The 20,623-nt window shown below is 38.5% G+C and overlaps 1 protein-coding gene across 1 annotated transcript in view; it reads right to left on the bottom strand.

The window, feature by feature from the left end:
• LOC310643882 (zinc metalloproteinase-disintegrin-like NaMP) overlaps window positions 1-19,337 on the bottom strand; it is a gene marked incomplete at its 5' end in the record, with an annotated part of 48,577 nt that extends 29,240 nt beyond the window's left edge. The window contains 7 exons of the mRNA XM_083368544.1: window positions 2,402-2,464; window positions 3,479-3,674; window positions 5,119-5,195; window positions 9,764-9,842; window positions 11,684-11,760; window positions 13,029-13,141; window positions 19,286-19,337. Coding sequence (XP_083224670.1) covers window positions 2,402-2,464; window positions 3,479-3,674; window positions 5,119-5,195; window positions 9,764-9,842; window positions 11,684-11,760; window positions 13,029-13,141; window positions 19,286-19,337 — 657 coding nt within the window. The remainder of the gene's footprint in view (window positions 1-2,401; window positions 2,465-3,478; window positions 3,675-5,118; window positions 5,196-9,763; window positions 9,843-11,683; window positions 11,761-13,028; window positions 13,142-19,285) is intronic.
• Window positions 19,338-20,623: the final 1,286 nt, after the last annotated feature.

Genomic DNA, 20,623 nt, shown 5'->3' with positions numbered 1-20,623 from the left:
ATATATATATATATATATATATATGGATCCTTGGTTTTTCGGGTTTTTCCCCGCGTAGAATTAAAGGTGTAGGCGCAACGTTTCGACGGAATCCCATCCGTCATCATCAGGCTTCTGCTTCCTTCTTCTGGGAGAAGCATGTGGCTGTTTGTTCCTCTTTTTTAAACTGCCAGAGGGGGTGTGTTCTGTGGAGGTGTGCTCTGATTGGGTAGGGGACCAAGTGTGTTCTGATTGGGTGGGAGTGTGTTTTGAATGGTGGGTGTGTTCTGATTGGGTGGGGGTGTGTTCTGAGTGGATGGGCTGGTCTCAGCTGCCAGCTCCAGACCTGAGCTGGTGAGTTGTGCTGCTTTTGTTCGGCTTCGTGTTTGTGGTGGTGCCATGTTTTTATAGTGGGTGTCAGTTTGTTTATTGTGTGGTTTGGAGGGGTTTAAAGTAGCTGATGTTGCAGCTGTTGCAGCTGTAGTTAGGTTTCTGTTTTGTGGTTGTGTGTCTTTATCGTTGTGGGTTCGGATTTGCTTTTTGAATGGTTGTGTGGTGGTGATGTCATGTGATGTTATCATGAGTTTGGGTCTGGTATCATTCTTGGTGGTTGGGCTTCGTCTGTCAATCAAGGCGGGTTTCCAAATGGCTGGTAGACGAGAGGTATCATCTCGTTTATTCATGCTGTGGGGGCGTTTTTCTATCTCAATGGCTTCTCTGATTATTCTGTTGTTGAAATGTTCAATTTTGGCGATAGTTTTGGTTTTTTTAAAATCAATTTCATGTCCCGTGGCTTCAAAGTGTTGGACCAGGGATGAAGTTTGTTCTCCTTTTCTGAGTGAGTTTTTGTGCTCTTCAATGCGTGCACTTATTCTTCTGTTGGTTTGTCCGATGTATGTGGTGGGGCAGGTGGTGCATGGGATTTCGTATACTCCTTGGTTTTCTAACCCAATTATGTCCTTGGGGTTTCTTAGGATGGTGGATATTTTTCTGTCTGTGTAGAATGCTGTTTTGATGTTGTGTTTTTGGAGGACCTTGCTGATTCTGTCTGTGGTCCCTTTTAAGTATGGGAGGAGGGCTTTGCCATTTTCTTGTTCTCTGTCTTGGGTTTTTGTGGGTGTCTCTCTTCGGATTAAGTTGGTAATCGTGTTTCTTTGGAATCCATTGGCTGTTAGTACATTAGTGAGAGTGTGTAGTTCGGTTTTTAGGTGTTGTTCGTCAGCTAGGTGTTTTGTTCTGGAGATGAGTGTCTTGGCTACGGAGTTGATCTGTGCTGGGTGGTGGTGTGAGAGTGCGTTCAGATAGCGGTTTGTGTGTGTTTTTTTATGGTAGATAGTGTGTCCTAGGGAGCCGTTGGATTTCTTGTAGACTAAGACATCAAGGAAGGGAAGTTGATTGTTAGCTTCTGTTTCCATGGTGAATTGTATTTTGGGGTGTAGGCTATTGAGGTGTATGAGGAAGTCATCCAGTTTTTCTTTGCCGTGTGGCCAGATTACGAAGGTGTCATCTATGTATCTGAGCCAGAGTTTGGGTTTGTGGTTGGATTTTTCTAGAGCGAGGGTTTCAAAGTGTTCCATGTAGAGGTTTGCGATGACAGGTGAGAGGGGTGATCCCATGGGTGCTCCTTCCATTTGTTTGTATCTTTGTCCATTGTAGATGAAGTATGTGTTAGATAGGCAGTGGTTGGTCAGATCTAGGATGTGTTTTGGGGGGTTGTATTTATTTAGGATAGCTGTCAAGGCTTCTTTGATAGGCACTTGGGTGAAGAGGGATACAACATCGAAGCTCACAAGTAGGTCCCAGGGCTGTAAGTTTAGTTTACTTATGATCTCTATGAATTGGAATGAGTTTTGTACGTGTGAGGTGATGGAATTTGCATAAGGCTGTAGTTGTTTGGCAAGAAATTTGGCTAGATTTTGTAGAGGTGAGCCTATGGAGCTGACTATGGGTCTGAGTGGGGTTCCTTCTTTGTGTATCTTGGGCAGACCATAGAGCTTAGGACATCTGGATGATTTTTCTCTGGGAATGATTGTTTTCTGGATCTCTTCACTGATGGGGGTGGCTTTTCTTTTTGATTTTGTGGTTTTTTCCAGGTAGGTGGTGGGATCTGTCTTGAGGAGTTTGTATGTGGAGTCTCGGAGTAGGTTGGATAATTTGGTATGGTAGTCAGATGAGTTCATTACCACCGTGGCGTTGCCTTTGTCTGCTGGCAGAATGATTATGCTGGTGTCATTTTTTAGGTTAAGTAGTGCTGTCTGTTCCTCTTAAAGTATATATATATACTTTAACGCACATTTTAGGATAAAAACATAGTTAGAATGTTGTGTTTGGTAATGCCTTCAAAAATGCCCACATTAAAAAAGACAAAAACAAAAATTTGTGCTCAATGCAGAAAAAAAAACGTGATATCCAGGATACTTACCATTCTGTTGTCTGCAGCTATGAAAAGCTCCACATGTTTTTTGGTCTTCAAGTATTCCTTTTTCTAAACAAAACATTAAGCAAAATATTGTTTAGACATGTTGCTTCCTGCAATCAACAGAAATGTTGGGTCATCAGATAATCTTGTTATATTCCCTGGACAAAGTACATGAACTTTCAGAAATATTGCCTCTTCAAAGAAAACATTTATAGGGAGAGAGCTTGTTAAAACTTTAGCACTTTAGAATGTGCTGAGATATTTATCAGGAAGAAGTACATTATGCAATGGGTGAGCAGATTCACTTTGTCAGTTTTGATTCTGTCATTGCTTCAATCCAACTTGACGATTCAAATTAAATTGGAGAATTGAATCCAGATTATGTAGTGGTCTTGTTAGGCTCTGCAGACCACTTGGATTTAATGTTTATTAATTTATTAAATTATTCTCCAAAGGATCTGAAGGCAGGACAAGAAGCAATGGATGGAAAGCAATCTAGAACTGACAGTTAGAACAATTAATCAATGGAACAACCTGCCTCCAGAAGTTACAAATGCTCCAACACTGGAGGTTATTAAGAAGAGGTTGGACAACCATTTGTCTGAAATGGTATAGGGTTTCCTGCCTGAGCAGGGGGTTAGACTAGATGACCACTAAGGTCCCTTCGAACTCTGTTATTCTGTTATTTCAAACCAGTTTCTCCCCCATCCCAAGTCCCCTATGCATGCATAAAGAAGCTTCAAATTGATAATTTAATTAAACTTTCTAAACTGATTCAGAAAGTTCAGATGATTTGGAGATTCAGTTAAATCTATTTTTGAGCCACATCTCCAAATTGAGTTTGCGTGACCATAGAAAATGGCATAAACCTGAAATATGTATTTTCTGTTCAGCGAGTTTCCATATTTCCTTCCACAGTGTGGCTGGAATAGAATTTTAGAAATAGGGGATCCTCTCATCTGAATCCTGTTAGCCATCCCAGAGAACTTCTCTCTTACTTTACATTTTAGAAACAAGTAAATGAATCCCTGTTCTCAAACCATGTTATATACATGAGGTATATATAAGTATGAGACTTACTTCAGCACTCATGCTTGTCCGAGAAGTCTTTTTCATGGGCTCCTCTGATTCCCAAGTAGTGTTGGTTACCCCACAGATTTTTGGGGTCTGGTCCGCTTTTTCCAGACTTTCATATTTGAAGAGTGCATGGGCTTCGCTGTCGGAAAGCTTCAAGGGTTCAATGAGGTACTTCTCACCCTGATTCTTGAAATATCCTCTGTAAAACAATCGTAGATTAGAGGTGGTAGGCCAATAGATGAGAATATTTGGGCCTCAGGGTTGAAGTGTGGGGGTCCTTGGTGCTCCCTCAACTTGATTGTTTTCCTGCAAACATTTCATTACTCAACCAGTAACATCCATCAGTGCATTAGATGTCACCTAGCTGGCTAATGAAACATCTGCGACAAAACAATTAAGCTCAGAGATCAAAAAGGATTCCATAGTGAATAACCAGGTTTAACTAACAAAGTCAACTTCACCTATCTTTATGAATCCCTTAAACTGAGCCTTTTATTGTCTTTCCTCAGCTTACATATCACTTTCTCTCTACTTCTCAAAAACACAGCTAAGCTGTACTGCATATTCTCAGTACAATGATGAATTATATATATGATACTTGTGCTGAGTTAGTTTGTCATGGATTCCAATATAGTATAATCCCTAGATTATTTTTTAAAAAGTAACAAAAGTTTTTAGCTACGAAAATCTAAGACTAAACACGTTGGAAAGATTCCGTTTTTGTGTAAAACTTTATTTCGTAGGGGTGAAGTATTGTATATCTTATATATTTCCCTACTGTCAACTCATTCCATCAAATCAATCTTTTGTTGCTCATAGACCAACACATAAAACATGAAAGTCACAATTAATTAGGGGGGGGAAAGGGGAAAAAATATAATTGTTCTAAAATATCTGAGAGGAAACACTATGGTGTGCTATACAAACTGTAGGAAAGGACTTGGCTGTGGTCAAGGTAATGAAATTAGATTGATCTGATAATAACAGCTTAAGATAAAAATCAGAACCATCAGGATACTTAGTAAATGCCTGGACAACACCTGCAATACAGAACAACTTATTATATCACTTCAATTATTCCTCCACCACATGTACACAGTCTCTGTTCAAAGGGGAACTTTTGGTGCCTTCCTTCAGTAACGGCTGTCAGGAGGACATTGAATCTGGCTAATGATAATCTGGCCCTTCTAAATTTGGAATCTTTATACGGCTAAGATATCCAGCTGGTTAGAAAAAGTGTGCAGAATGGCTCAAGAAGTTGTTTCTGGTAGAACTGAAAGTCTGCTTGCCTCTTCCTGTACGCTTCCTAGCAAAGTGCACAATCTGAAACCTACTTATCTTCTTTTCCTGTAACATCGCCTCCTATATACAAAGGGAACATGGCCCTTGAAGCTCCTTTAGACAGAACTGATTTAGCTCCCTACTGTCTCTGCTGGCTAACTTCTAGGTATCCAACCAAAATCTTTCTTAATTCTGCAGAAGTTTAGAAGTGAACCCAAGTAATTTGCATAAGAAACTTATGCTCTACTTTTTAACTATGACAGCTTCAAGAACAGTTCTACTTTTTAACTATAACAGTTTCAAGAACAGTAATAATATGCTTATTCTTAATAAAATAAACGAATGATAAAACAGTGTCTTACTTCAAACCATGGCACGCACTGATGCTTGCAACTGAGTCGGTATCATTCTGGATGTGACCATTATAATAGCAGTGATCCTGAATGGAAGCAAGAAGACTAGACTGGATTAGACTGTGATTTGTTACACAGGAATATGGTTCCAATGTATTCTACCATATAAATGAAGTAATGAGTAAGACAGAAAATATTCCAGAATATTTTGATTTGGGGAATACAAAACCTGTCTACTATTGATTGTTTCTTTTTTGATTAGTTTATAATATAAAATACAAAAATACAAAAGAAAAGAGTAGAAAAGTAGGGGAAGGGGAAGGGAAGGAAAAAGTTTAGGGAAAGGAGGGGGAGAAAGAAAAGGCATTGATTTCTGATTCCCTTTGATGCAGTAAAATAAAATAATAGCATCAGACCTCAACTTTTCACTTTTACTTAATAGTATAAACTAACTATTTCTATATCAACAAACCTAACTAATTGGTAAAACCCAAAATCAAAGTTTTACTTTTTTCCACCTCAAGCACAAAGTCCAGAAGCGATTTCCAAGTAGAAACAAAAGTAATTGTGTGTTTATTTTTTTCTTTAATCAAAGCAGTCAATTTAGCCATCTCTGCTAACTTCATCAACATTTGCAGCTGTTCATCCATTGTGGTAATCAAAGTGATTGATTGTTTCAGAGTGAGCACAGTAGAAACACAAGTCTCTCTAAAAATAAGTCACAATGCACATGTGTGCTCCTGAATTATTGAACTTTTCAACAGAATTTATATGGGAGAACATAACATGAATCCAAGGATATCCATAGGTATTGTCAATAAAGAAAACTTGCTGACACCATTGCAATACAGACAAAAAACATGCAGAGCTTTGATGGCACCATTATGGCTGCTATCTTGATTTTTGAAAGTTGCCCAAAGTCATTGATTGAAATGAGCAGGTATAGAAATTGAATGAATAAATAAATTACATCTACTTTTTAAACTCATCATCAGAATGTTTCTCATTCTGTACTATTACTATTGCAGAACTGGGGAATGTGTGATCCTCCAGATTTCATGCACTCTGACGCCATCATTCCTAGATGGGGAAATGTTTTTTTCTGTACTGAGGCCATCAAAAAAATCTCAAAAATGTTCCCATTAAAAACATGTTAAAAATGTTATTTAAAGATAGCTTTTAAGTTTACTAATGAGGAGGCTATAAGTGGCTATGTAAAATACTTGGGCATCCAAATGAGAGTGAGAGAGACAAATGCATGAAAAACAACTAAAGGGAAATAAAATTTTAGATTGGTGGTCCTTAGTGTACAATTTGTATACAATTGATCCACCAATGTGGCAATTTTCAAATCATCTAAATTGGTCATTAAGATCTCATTTATCCTATTCAATAATTTCTCCTGAGCCAAAGAAGTTCTCCCAGATGATCTTTCTCATGATTTGACTCAACAGCAGTTCTGATTTTTTTTTTCTTAGTTGGTGTACAGTACATGCTGGAAAAATCACTGGCTGACTTAGCGTTTTGGACAGTGGCTAAAAATAAAAAGCAGACACTGAAAAATTATTGCTTAATTGACAGAAAGAATAAAAAAAGAGTCACTACTTGGATTTTGCTGCATCGCCCTGTTGTCTAATTCAAAATTCTATGCTTATCTTCTTTTATCAGGCCTTGGTTGACAAGGTGGAAAGGGAGGAGGGTGTTAAAATATTTTTCTTTTCACTTTGCTAGATGATGCTACAAAAAAAAGTTGCCCATAAGTCATTCTATTCCAAAGAGCAAGACAAGCACATTCAGTCTTTACCTAGGAATGTGTTATGTATGTACCATAGGCATAAATACCCTGAGAAACAGCATTATTTCCAGGGTCTCTCCAACACCAAAAACCAAAGCAAGATACACCTTCACACTACCCAGATCTGGAACATCATTTGGAAATTGATAACTAACTCTAAGAAGAGGCTTCCTTTACAAAACCACTGTCTCTTGCATTATTTTGCAAGAGAGAAAGCAGTTACTCACCAGACTCTACCACGTGAAGAAAAGGGAAGAGTTTTTTCTGAATGAGGACAATATCAGGCCATTACCAGCAATGTGGGATCAGTTAGAACTGGAGAAACCCTCCACCAGTAGGGTCTCTGTAGCCTCTCTCTAGCAAATGTGAGTAGATAAATAGGTACCACTTTCGTGGGAAGATAATAGCATTGCGTGTTTCACTGCATATTTTGCACTGTGGTGTGATGTCTTGTTGGCCATATAACTGTAGAAATGTCTTCGGACAGCACTGGCTCAGTGGTTTAAAGAAAAAAAAAGAGATGAGCACCAATGCCTAAAGTCAGCTATAAGGAGGGACTCTTGCTTTTATATATATATATATATATATAAGGACCAGTGGTGGGATTCAAATATGTGAACAACCGGTTTTCTGTGTGGATGCTGCTTCCAGAAGTCCGTTCTGGGCCTGGGCAACAAAAAAATAGCTACCAGTTCTGCCAGTGGCTGAATCCCACCACTGTTTAGGACCCAAAATATGTGTTTCCTTTTTTTAACTTAAATGAAGGTCTTTAGCTTATGTTTCTAGCATTTTAAATTCACATCTTGCTGCATAATCACCAGTCTTGTGACATTTAACTGATTTTTGCCATATCCTTCAAAAGGTCTCTAGAATTCTATAATAGAAGTGCCTTGTGTGAAATAGATATTATCAGGAAAAAGGGATAAAAATAGAAAATTCTTTGAGCGTGTCGAAGAGGAGTGTGGGAAAAACTCCTTCAGACAGAAACAAAAAAGAAAGAGGAACATGGCACAGTTCTGTTATCTTTTTAATTAAATTACGGGTTTTCACAGACCAAAGGAAATCTGGAATTGTCTGCAAAGCAATAACTTCCTCATATTGTTTTAGTTAACATAGACATAATTTGTATTATGACCTAATGACTTTTTTCTGTAGAAAATCTCAAAGAATGCTTGAGGGAATACCATCTGGAAAATTCTGGGAGTTGTAGCAACACATCTCTTTAATTGATTAGTAAAATTGAGGTGTGTGTGTGTGGGGGGGGGTCATCGGTAAGGTTTGTCTTGAAGTACAGACAGCAACACCTGTGTCCCTGTGATAAAATTCCAAAGCTAAGATCTCTCAGCAAGCACAAAGCCACCCAGTCCCCAAAATAGATCAAAGTCCTCCCACAGAGATTGAAATTAAGGTGTACCAAAACCTGTGCTGATTGCAAGTGAGATTATGAACTGCCAATGCTGGTCCTCAAATAGAACTGGCTTTGAACTGTTCTGAATTTAAGGAAGTGAACGTCTATAACAGAGACAAATAATCACATGCAGTACACAAATGCCAAAAGACATTGAATTTTAAACAAATGTATTTTACAAATAATAACCCTTGGCTATTTGGAAGTACAGAATATCACTGCAGGAGGAACCCCATTGATGAAAAAAGCGAAGAACTTATGGGCAGACAATCAACAAAGGAATATAAAATGTGCTCTTTGGGTTCCAAGCCCTTTTCTCCTCCATTTTTGTCTTCTTGGAGATCAACTCTAGTGCTGCACCACAGGATTTGCTGAATAAACTTTCACACTTGCTCATTGTCCTATGTTCTGAAATCTTATCATAATGTAGGGAAAAAAATTCCACATTTAGCAACAGCATCAGCACTTAGAATTTATATATGGCTTCACAGTGCTTTGCAGCCCTCTCTAAGCAGTTGACAGAGTCAACATATCACTCCCAACAATCTGGGTCCTCATTTTATCAACCTTAGAAAGATGGAAGGTTGAGTCAATCCTGAGCCAGTGAGAATCGAATTGCCGAACTGCTGGCTACTATCAGTCAGCAGAAGTAGCCTGCAGTACTGTATTCTTATCACTATGCCACTCTTTACTTATGATATCAATTGCACAGTTATTTCCTTGAGCCCACACAACGAAAGCTTTGAGAAACACATCAGAGATATAAATACACAATACTAACACTACACTAAAGATTCCTATATAACCTGGAAGACTCCAGCTAGCGTTGAATTTGGTTCCTAGCATCTTCTGGAAGGGGAACCCATGTAGGCACCAAAATCAGCAGATTTCTATTATACGTTAAGTAGGAATAGTTTGTATGAATTTTGAAGATGCTAATCCAGGAGTAGGCAATTTTTGGAGGCAGAGGATGCACTTTTTGATCAATTTGGAGGGAGATGGCCATGGACCTAAGAAAGCATGTTGGTGCTGTGATATTGTAGAAGGTGTGAGGAACATAGAATGCATTTCTGTATTCTGTAGAAGCAAAGTGAATTCCTCTTACTTTTGGTGTTCCAAACAAATGGTTTTGCATTTATCAGTGTAATCGGGTTTAAAAAGCAAAGTAGATCATATAAACCTAATATCTTTTTTAAAAAAACTTATTTTGGTTGTTTGCTGCTTTTAATCAATAGGAAAGAACTGGTTGATTGAAATATTGCCCTATTAATTCAATAAGTAAAACAGGCTGGGTATTAACATGCCACACATCCTTATACACAACATGCTCAATATAAAACAATTCAAGCATATACAGCCCTTCTTGTTTGAATAGCCTGATCTGGTATTTGGAATGTTGTGCACAAATATTCTCAGTTAATTTTATAAAAGTAAGATCCTCTGGATATTACCTCAACCTGAGGGCTTGTTGTAATTTCTTTGCCATCAGGAGAATAATGAGTCTCGCTGTAATCTTTTGAAAAAAGTCCCCTGGAAACAATACAAAGAAGACATTATTTAGCCTTGGGAACAGAAATAATTGCATAATAAGTCTACAACTATCCTGTAATGGCATTTTAAGGTTATTGTTTGGTATCAAAGGGAAGGAGCAGGTATTTCAATCTAATGAGGATGGTTATTTAAGAGGATTGCAGAGCATCCTGGATTCACCTTAGCAAAGAGATTTGCACCAAAGAAGCTGTGCAATTCTCTTCATCAAGGCTCAGAGGGGCATGATTGATCAAGAGAAGACATTTTGTATTGCCTCTTCTTTGACTCTTCTGGCCAATGCAACAACCAGATGAAGCTGCTAGGTGTGCAAAGGAGAGCAATTTATCTCTTTTTATTCAAGATTAAAGGAGTTCATATTGCTTCATGAAGCCACCTCAAGGGAAGGAATACTTGGAACCTTCATTCAGAAGCATCTCTCTTGAACTTCTAAATCAACACAGTGGAGTTACTTTTTCCTCCTGCTGGCTATGCAGAGACATTCATGTACTTTTCTTGGCATTGCCTTCCATTTTTCTAATATAGACATACACTGGGCATTTCTTACTGGTCTCCCATCTTTAGCCCTGGTTTTCTTCAAGCCCAAACAAGATCATCCAGATGCTACCCTTGACTTTCTACACATCCTTCATATTTAGACAATGGGAAAGGGTAGCACAACCATTTCTAAAACAGATATCATCTAATTTAACATGAAATGTCTCAACAGTATAAGATAAAGTGACACCCACATAGGGCAGTTTCTTTACAGTTCATCCTTAATAATAAGATTCGTGTACATTTAGAGGGCACTTATAATATGATGAATAGAAAAATGTATTCTAAAATCAAAAGCAGGAAATCATTCCCAAAGCATTCAAGATGAATCTGGGTCTTAATGTTAATATTAAATTACATCAGGACTGCAGAGATTCTAAACTGTTCCCATGTATTACAGTGCAGTGGCTGCTATACTGATTTCAACTTTGATGTGACATTTACTGGATTTAAGGCAATGAAAACAGCACGCCTTCTTTTAGCAGTAGAAGTAGTTTATTTACATGGTAGAAATACTTTCAGACCATGTTTATCCCCCCTATTGAAACAAAGCTGCTAATAAAAATGCTAAGGCCTGGCTAGACGAGTCAGTGAAAGATCCAAAACCTGTTCCGCTGGTTAGTTATTATACAGATATAAGCCAGGTGGCAAATCCATTTATTATCTTTATTAATATCTTGATTTACAGTTCAAATGGAGAACCACTGAGAAGAACGAAATGGCATTCTTAACAACAACAAAAAGGTGTGTTGAAATCTGGGGGTTTTAGGTCATGTCCCCGTTTCAAGCCATCTTAATAAGACATGACACTTCATGCCTTTCATGCTTCAACATGTAACCTCTAATGTAAGTTGAGCAGCTATGTGGAACTCTTAGGAAAAGTTATATAGATTGATAGGGTGTCTGTGGAACAGCATAAATGTGGAAGCAATCATTTTTTTAAATCTCTGCAATATTTTATAACTAACTTAGGTAATTCAAGGGACAGACGTTTATGAGCCATGAATGGTTCAACTTTACCTAGAATTGTTATAGTCCAGCACTGTACCATAGAAAGCAGGAAAAAATAAATTTTCAATTCCTGGGTAAGACATAATTAGCATGTTTACTAACCATATCCCCTTCTTCTTTACAATAATACTTAATTTAACTAAATTAACTCATTTAATTTAGTTTTAATTTCCCAAACAAAGCAATACAATTTTAATTTCTCCTGGACTGGATCCAAGAATATATATTTTTCACATTGTCTTAATAAAGATAAGAGAACTTCTGAGTTAACTTACTTATTTTTTTCTAGGTGAAGGACCACTGGTTCTCCATTCACTTTAAATTCATACTGCATGGTATCGTCATACTTAGTCTGAAATGCAAAGGGTTCAGTGTTTAGAGAAGTAACAGCTGAGTATGCTTTTTTAAAAAAAAAAATAGGCAAATAAAATGTGTGCATTCTTAACAACTCAACACCTCAACAACTTTCAAATGGAAAGTTCCAGCCAATTCATTTATTAGATTTGGATTGTTTCATTTTGTACTTGAAAGCCACTATAAGATCTTCTTAAGCTTTTTCCAGAAGTTCAAGACTTTCTTCTCCAATTCAACATCTTGGTGAATAAGATTGGGTTGGGACAGAGTGACTACTCAAAAATCATTCCATAAATCTTTCCATGGCTGAGTGTTGACTTGAATCTGGTCTTCAGTCTTAAACCTGACCTCTGCTCACTGTACCATTTTCACCTACAAATACAATTTTTATATTTCAAATTGATGCATTCTGGGAAGCCAGAAAGGATGGCATTTTGCAAAGCACTATGAGGCTGTATATAAGTCTAAGTGCTATTGTTACTGCTATTGCTATTTTCATATTTCTTGGTTCACCGTTGTCACAGCTACCAATCAGCTTTTATGAAAGATGATCCAAGACCATAAAAAGGAAGAAGAGATCCCTCAAAGCATTAACAGTACCTGTATTAGCTATAATAACCTATTAATACTGTGAACTTTGAATGTTGTAAGTTGCCTGGAATCTCCCCAATTGTGTTGAATTGGGCGGCCATATGAATTTGTTTAATAATAAATAAATAATAATCCAAGCAGTTGTGTAGATTGCAATGCAAAAATCCAAATAAGCATTAGATGGCAGCAAAAAGGATACAAGTAGTTATGCAGAGTTAATGTTCCTGCACAATAGGATTTTTCACTCCCATGAAATATTAGGGCTGTGTAAGTTTCATTCAAACCACGTCAAATATAAATCTTGATATAAGCGTGCAAGGACTTTTCTCTGATTTCTGCAACTTTTGACAGATTTTTAAACAAAGTGAAACAGACCTTTGGAAGCTTACAGTCTTATGAGATTTATGGTATATCTGTCTAAAAAAGAGGAAATTATCCTTTACTTGCAAGTGTCTATAAAAAAATATGTGACTGTATAACCACCCTCCTTTATAAAGCAGAACAACCTAAACTTTACAAATGAACAATAGAAATAGTTGAGACCTTTGCCTTAAGAAACTAATTGCAAAACTTTGAAAGCAATACAGTTTTAACTCTGGTTCACATGAATCTTGAGCAAACTCAAGGTCAGATTCATCAGTAAATAAGTTGATGAAGAGCAAAACTTTTTCTTACCTTTTGGTCAGGCTTCTGAGCTTCACCTGCGTCTCTTTTGTGCAACGCATGGACTTTTTGTGGATAGACTACTACATAATCCTTAGGCTTCCAGGACTCCTTTGTAGAGCAACCTTCACAAAGAAAAAAAAAACAAATTTCACTTTGGTGTGTTATTCTACCTTTTTTCACATCTACAACACTGAATTTTCTATTCAGTTACGGATGAAGAATGAAAGTAGTGGGAAAACCACTTCCATCCTGTAGCCAAGCAACTACATGACCATCACCACGTAATTACCAGAAGCTGATTCAACTCAGGATTGTTTCTCCTACAGTCGAGATTGCAACTGGGAGACTAGCAAAGTAATTGATTTATTTACTTTTGCATCTAGTCTTTCTATCGTGTTGTAAACATCTAATTAACCCCAGACACATTATAAAAAAGGGCAACAATAATTGTAATTGTAACTGCAAGTGAAAGCCAGGCAAGAAAGTAAAATATGAATAGCCACCCCGTGGGGGGGGGGGACTTAATATCCAAACACCTACAGAAGTGAGGCAGTCTTCATTGTCTGCTTCAATGCAAAATTGGAGAGGGAGAGGGAGAGGGGGAAAATTTCTTAAGGTAGAGAGTGTTATGTAGTGGGCTCTTCAGGAATACCACATGGGTTGCTGGAGCAGCTAACGGCTCTCCAGCAACCCAGACTACAAGTCTCCTGTGCTGCAATTGCCTGTCTCCAGGTGGCCATGGTTGATTCAAACCTATTGGCTGCCACCTAGGGGCTAGACTATATATTGCGGCTAGTTGCAGCCATTTCCCCAGTGCAGTTTCCGCATGGAATAAACTATGAGTTACCTTGTATTCAGCTTTGTGTCTTCATTCCTGTGCCAAAGAACCTGCTATTTAACAGAGAGTGACTGAAATCTAAGCATTTGGCCTTGGCAATGTATCTTCTCAGATACCAAAGGTAGCCCCAGCCAGAAGTTTACATCTTCCTCATACTTTTATGTACCTGCCCGTTTGCACCTGATGCTCCCAGAAACATGGAAGAGGGACAATTGCTTGCCCTACTGGCAAAAAAGGTTACTATTCTCTCCTGCTTAAAGCATAGAAAAAGCTGCAATTCCACATCCCTTTCTTCTTTACCATATTGTTCTCCATCAATTATTGTTCTAATTTTGGAAGTTTGCCTCCTGGTCAGAGCAACCCCATTTTTCCTTGCTTTTTTAAAAAAAAAAAATCAGGGCTCCTGAGTCTTAATTGTGTTTGAGCAACCATCTGAATCAGTTGAGTATCATTATTTGTAATGATAAGTGGGAATGACTTAGGAGGCAGCAGGAAGAGCCACAGACTGATCAACAGGCATGTGAAAAGTATCTTAGCCGACAGAAGGAAGGAGAACGTGGGAAGCATTTCAGAAGGGGATCATCCCTGGTTATCCGGAGAGTAAAAGCTAAGAGGGAAGAAATAATGTCAGTCTTGCAAGACGCTGTTAATGTAACTTTACAGAGAACTAATATTCATGGCTCTGTTTGTTGCCTGGAGTACCTCAGAGGGCTAATATTATTTTCATTGCTATGTATTTTGAATAAATGCATTCTCTCACGGTGCTTTTGGACAGCAATTAAAGACTGTACTACTAAAGAAAAAAATACCTAACCAGCTTTCTTTCATTCCATTCATCATTGTCCCTGTTGTAAGTAAAATGTAGATGTTCCCAGGGCCTGAGGCCACTGTAGGAACTGCTCTTCCACCAGAAACTAGAAAACTGCCTGCCTTCAGCTTGAAAACTAAATAGTCAGAGTCTCAAAGGTATGGGTGAGGGTTGGGCTGTGAATGAGTGTAAGCGTATTAATCAAGAACATAAAGCCAAGGATGAATCGGTTCGAGAGGGAATTATGAATCACCTACACCTGAAACAGAATTCTTATGTGCATTTGTGCTTTGGAGTCTAGTAGTTCAACATTTCTACAGCCCTCTTTTCTGGCTTAGACTCTGAGATGAGCTGACAAATCCATTCCGAAAGTCCCTTTTGTAATGTTCATCAGAAGATGAGTGGGATGCCAACAAAGATTAGAATATGTCTCTACAACTAGGGATATTTCCCTAATCCTAAAGGAAATGAGTATCTGAGCAGAGAAACAAAATGCTCCAGTTCCTGGTTTCTGATTCAGAATAATTCTATACGTACATATATGGCCTTCCCAAACCCTTGACTAACCTTTATCTACTGTATTATACTGATTATCTGCAATAACTCAGAGTGTCATGTCATAACCTGTTGTAGATAATTTGCCAAAAAAGCATTTTGTGGACAGGGAGATGTTATGTTGGAGGCTTTTCTCCCACAAACACAATTTATTTTATTTTATATATTTATAAAACAAAAATTATAAATTCCAATGAACAACATGAAAGAACAAAAGTGTGACAGGGACAATAGGCATATTCGTGCAGTTAGGCATGCTCCCTTAGAAACCTCTTTAATATGGAATGAAGTCCACAGAAGTTAATTTGGAATTAAAACTGTGACAGTTAGTAATTGAAACAACTGAATCAGGTAAGATATTCCAGACTTCAACAATTCTGTTACAATTTTTTTTACAGTCAAGTTTAAAGTGGTTTACATTAAGTTTAAAGCAGTTGTTCCCACACGTTACAAAAAAAAGAGCCTTGGTGGAGCAGTGGGCTAATGCCTCCTTAAGTAATACCAGCTGCCTGCCATTAGTGCAGGTTCGAGTCCCACCAGGCTCAAGGTTGACTCAGCCTTCCATCCTTCCGAGGTAGGTAAAATGAGGACCCAGATTGTTGGGGGCAATAAGCTGACTTTGTAATAATGCCACTTGGGGGGTGTATGAAAGCCCTAATAAGCAGGCATATACATAGAATGAAGGCTACTGCTAAGCTTGTAAGCCGCCCTGAGTCTTCGGAGAAGGGCGGGATATAAATGGAATCAAAATAAAATAAAATAGAAAAAAATATAAATGTACCAGTATTGGACAGGGACAAAGCAAAAAGCAAGAAGGGCCATTAAGTCATTTTCCTTCTCTGATGTTCTTCTTCCATCTTGCCTTCCTCCTCACACAGCAGGATGCAGAAAAAGAGGATGGTTGGTATTTTGTTAGATCTGATCCCTCCCAAAAGCCCCCTGAAATTAATACACATATGTCTGAAGAACTATGTTAATCTGGAATCATCCCTTCAATAAGGACAGTTTCACAAGGGCTGTTCTTTTCGCACAGGTCATGAGGGAACATGCCTTACAGGTAAAAGGTCCCTCAGCTGCTTGCTTCTTTGAAAACCACCTGTATATTTATAACACCTAAGGCTTAGGTAGCTAAGCCCTAATGCCAGCCTGAAGCTATGAAACATTAGTAGTGGTGAGTAATTCAGAGAGTTTAAAAAAAACTGTGCAGACAACTTACACTTGAGCTTGAATAATAGTAAAGTAATTAGGGAGTAAATAGGTCCACATTACAGGTCATTACATAGGAATGCTTAACAGCAAAGGAACAGGATAAACTATACCCATAGTATGGATCCTACATAGTAAGCTATGAATGGTGGAAATAACTCAAAGGATGCCATTGTCTCTGGTATGACCCTTTCAGAAGAACACAAACAAGTGGAACATAATCAAAACATGGTGAAGATGGTGGTCAAGAGTGTATAACAATCCCCACAATAGAGGTGTACATTCCCCTCCCCCCACCAAGGGCCATATTTGATCTTTAGGTACCATGCCTGGTGTGTACTCCAAAAAGTGGATATGACCAATCCAAAAACTGGATTGCATTTAAGTTAAACTTTAAATTTAAGGTTAAAGATTAGAACTTCTAATCATATTTTAAGGTTTGGCACACTAATCTCTTTTATTCTTCCCACTGGCAAGCAAACATTCAGTTACCTCATTAGAGGGAGTGGTAGAAACAAAATTCTCAATTCTGGAATGCTTTTGAAAGCATGAAGTCATGTTTAACTTTTCATAAGAAAATGGACTGATGTGGGGAACCTGTGAGCTAACTTCAAATGGGGTTCACACAAAGAATGATTTGGCCTGAAATAACACAGTGTCTCCTTCCCTGTGTGGAATCGTCTCCTTCCCTGTGTGTAGTTTAACAAAGAGAAGGGGGAGGGGTGACATGATAGCAGTGTTCCAGTATCTCAGGGGCTGCCACAAAGAAGAGGGAGTCAAGCTATTCTCCAAAGCACCTGAAAGCAGGACAAGAAGCAACAGATGGAAACTAGTCAAGAAGAGAAGCAACCTAGAACTAAGGAGAAACTTCTTTACAGTTAGAACAATTCACCAGTGGAGCAACCTGTCTCCAGAAGTGGTGAATGCTCCGATACTGGAAGTTTTTAAGAAGAGATTGAAAAGCCACTTGTCTGAAATGGTATAGGGTTTCCTGCCTGAGCAGGGGGTTGGACTACATGACCTCCAAGATCCCTTCCAACATCATCATCATCATCATCATCATCATCATCATCATCATCATCATCATCATTATCATTATTATTATTATTATTATTATTATTATTATTATTATTATTATTATTATTATTATTATTATGAGATGCGGGGGAGAGAGGTAGCATGTGAGGAATTGAGTTTGGAAGATGAACAGGTAAGGTAGTATCCCAAACTCCAGTTAAGCACACATGCTTTACTGCAAATAGCAGGGTTGGAGAAAGAGGTGGGAGAAAGTTAAAGGCATCTCCTTCCATGCCACAGTGCTGATTCTGGTTGATCAGGCCCAAGTATGCATATTATACAGTGAATTCTGATCCAGTTCCCCAATCCCTTCAGATATCTAAAAACAACCGGTCTCTGCCTCTACTTACAAGAAAGACACTATGTTTTCTCCTTCCTGACTAACACTATCTTGCATAGGAAAGGCGCACAAATGGAAGAAGCATAGAGTGGACTAGAGGTACCGTTTTTGAAGCTTAGATAGTCTTCAAGGACTACATATGCCCCATGAAGTACGTTTTGCAGTAGTCCAATCAGGAAGTGACTAAGACGTGAGTAAACACAAGCAGGGCCTTCCAGCTCAGGAATGGACAAAACTAGTATAAAAAATGCAATTGTGCAAAGGCCCCTCTGGCTACAGCTGTCACCTGCTCTTTGAGTAGGAGCTATAAATCCAAAATAACATCCAGATCGTTCATCAATTCTGAATGAAGTGCACTATTCCATGCGGAACCAAAGATGGAAAGACTCTATGTTCCTAAAGTGGTGCCTCCCACTTCTAACCCCCTCGGCAGCCTTTGATACCATGGTTGATAGTATCAAAGGCTGCTGAGAGATCAAGGGAATCAGGATGAATGCACTACCCACATCCAAGGCTTACCACAGATCAAAAACAAGTGTGACCAAAGTAGATCTTCATACTGTACTCCACTCTGAATCCTGCCTTGAAAGTAGTTCATGCCACAACCTTAAACCAGCATGCTACACTGAGCCCTATTTAAATTTACCAACTAGAGATACTCTATACTAAACCCCAAAACTATATAACCAAGGTTATAATTGAGTATATCCCATTAGTAATACCCTTGACAGGACTTCCACCAAACTAATTAAGCATGTTTCATGAATACAGCTTTCCATACCATACTAAATAAATTTTCTCAGAAGTCTCATATGAAAGGGAAAGTGTTTAAGGTCATAGTTAACATGGATTTTAAAGAAAATTCACCTGCGCTAACTGGAAAATAAAATCTGCATTTCTGTGCTGCCACCTGGCAGAAATCTGAAGATCTTGTACGGAGAAAAGTAAGTAGTGCCACATTCGTTTGAGCACAGTTTGAACATTCTCTGAAGATGACAACAATAACTTTAGCTTTTCTTTGGCTGAACATTATTGCAAGCTTAATTACAGGATGTCTATTGGAAGAAAATTATGTATTTGTCCTTTAACGTTTTGCTTCCTGAAATTTTCTTCCAACAAACTCTCCGTCCTCTTCAGTCTTCTAATCTGTTTTTACTCATATGATTGGAAAACTTTCCCTCTAACTTGAACGTGCATTCTTTCTTAGGATCTTAGGATTTTTCTTTCTTAGGATCCGTTTCCTGTTTAACAACATTTAAGCAAATACAAAAAAAAACCACCCTCTATGTAATTTTAGCACAAACGAGACCTTTGAGAGCATTCTTTTGGTTAGTTTAGAGCAAGCGCTTGTTAATCATCAAAAGAAAAACCATAGAAACCTGTCGGGTCTTTTTAGCAGTAAGAATCTGAAAAATGAAACTGATGGGGGAAAAAAATCTTACCTTGATACGGAAAGATTGCTAAACAGATAGTAACCAACAGAGCTTGGATCATTCTGGATCCTGGATTTGGCTGGAGGACAAGGAATCTCTTTCCACTTTCAAGCAAGGGGTTGCCAGCCTGACCTGTTCTCCTGTTGACTGTGAGAAGCAAGTAATGAGTGCTTCAGCTTTACTCATGCCTTTACATGAGGAAGTGTTTGCTAAAGGTGTTGCACAACTTCAGACTTGCAACAGTACTACTAGATGGCAGGTTTCCAGCTGGCTTAGCGCATGTCACTCCAACAGTGATAGCTGGAAGGTTTCTTTCAGGACATCCCTCAAAGGCAGATCCCCGAAGGCGAGGATTAAGTGGTCACAGCAGAGCTCTCCCTGTCTGGCATACTAATACAACTAGATTTGGGTCCTCATGTGCAAGGGGTTTTAAATGCCAAGGAGAAAACAGCAGTGAGCTGGGTTTTGTAGTATTTTGTGAGTAAGAGGCACTTTTTGAACAATCGAGCATCCTTCCAATGTGGCTAGGATTTAGTGATACCGGTAGTTGCTAATCAGCATAGTGAGCTGACACGTCGCCTCTGAAAAATGATGCTATTGTGAGAAAGACTGAATCCATCTCAGTGTATCAGCCAAAGGGACCCCTGCCTTCACTACTTTATGCCATAATAGATCTTTCGGTTTGTAGAAAACCCAAGACCTTTTGTTATTCTCTTAGTGTAATACCTCCACGAGCCTCTCCATTTTCTGAAACAAAAAAAAGAGAGAGAGATTTATATGTTGGTTGTCCAAATGTCAGCTGCAGTAATATGCACTCAAAGGGTTTTGAATCATTTCAATTGCCTTAAGAGGACCCACTTTTCCCCTTATAATCTCTCCTTTTGTCTCTACCTGGGATAGAAATCTATAAAGGCACAATAAAGACGAGTGTGGGGGGGAAAGGCACTATCCACCCTCCTGTTAAAGGAAAAGTAGAACTCTTTGGTGAATGAAGTGGGGGGAAAAAGATGTACTTTTGATTAGTTTGTTTGGCAATTTTGGGGGAAAAGAGAAGCTACAGTAGAAACAGCAGCTTCATTCCAAGAGGACAAAGGGAAAAGAATCTTCTCTTCATTTAGAAACAAGAAGGTATGTGAGCCTTTGAAAACCTCTTTGGTGGCCATCTTGTTTTCTTTCGGAATTTCTGGCCTCGCCATCATTAACGATCCTCTCTTGCAATGGCACCAAACTACTTAAAATTGCAATCCTGTCTAGGAGAAGAGCTGTAAAAGTAGCCTCAGGCCACATCTTAATGCTGATTTTAACCTTTCTCCAGTGTCACAATATATGCATGCCTCTGCAAGTGTA

Source organism: Vipera ursinii (assembly GCF_947247035.1).
Source record: "Vipera ursinii genome assembly, chromosome: 8".
NCBI classification, from domain to species: Eukaryota; Metazoa; Chordata; class Lepidosauria; order Squamata; family Viperidae; genus Vipera; species Vipera ursinii.
Note: the sequence above shows the minus strand (reverse complement) of the source record. Positions and strands in the feature narration are given on the sequence as shown.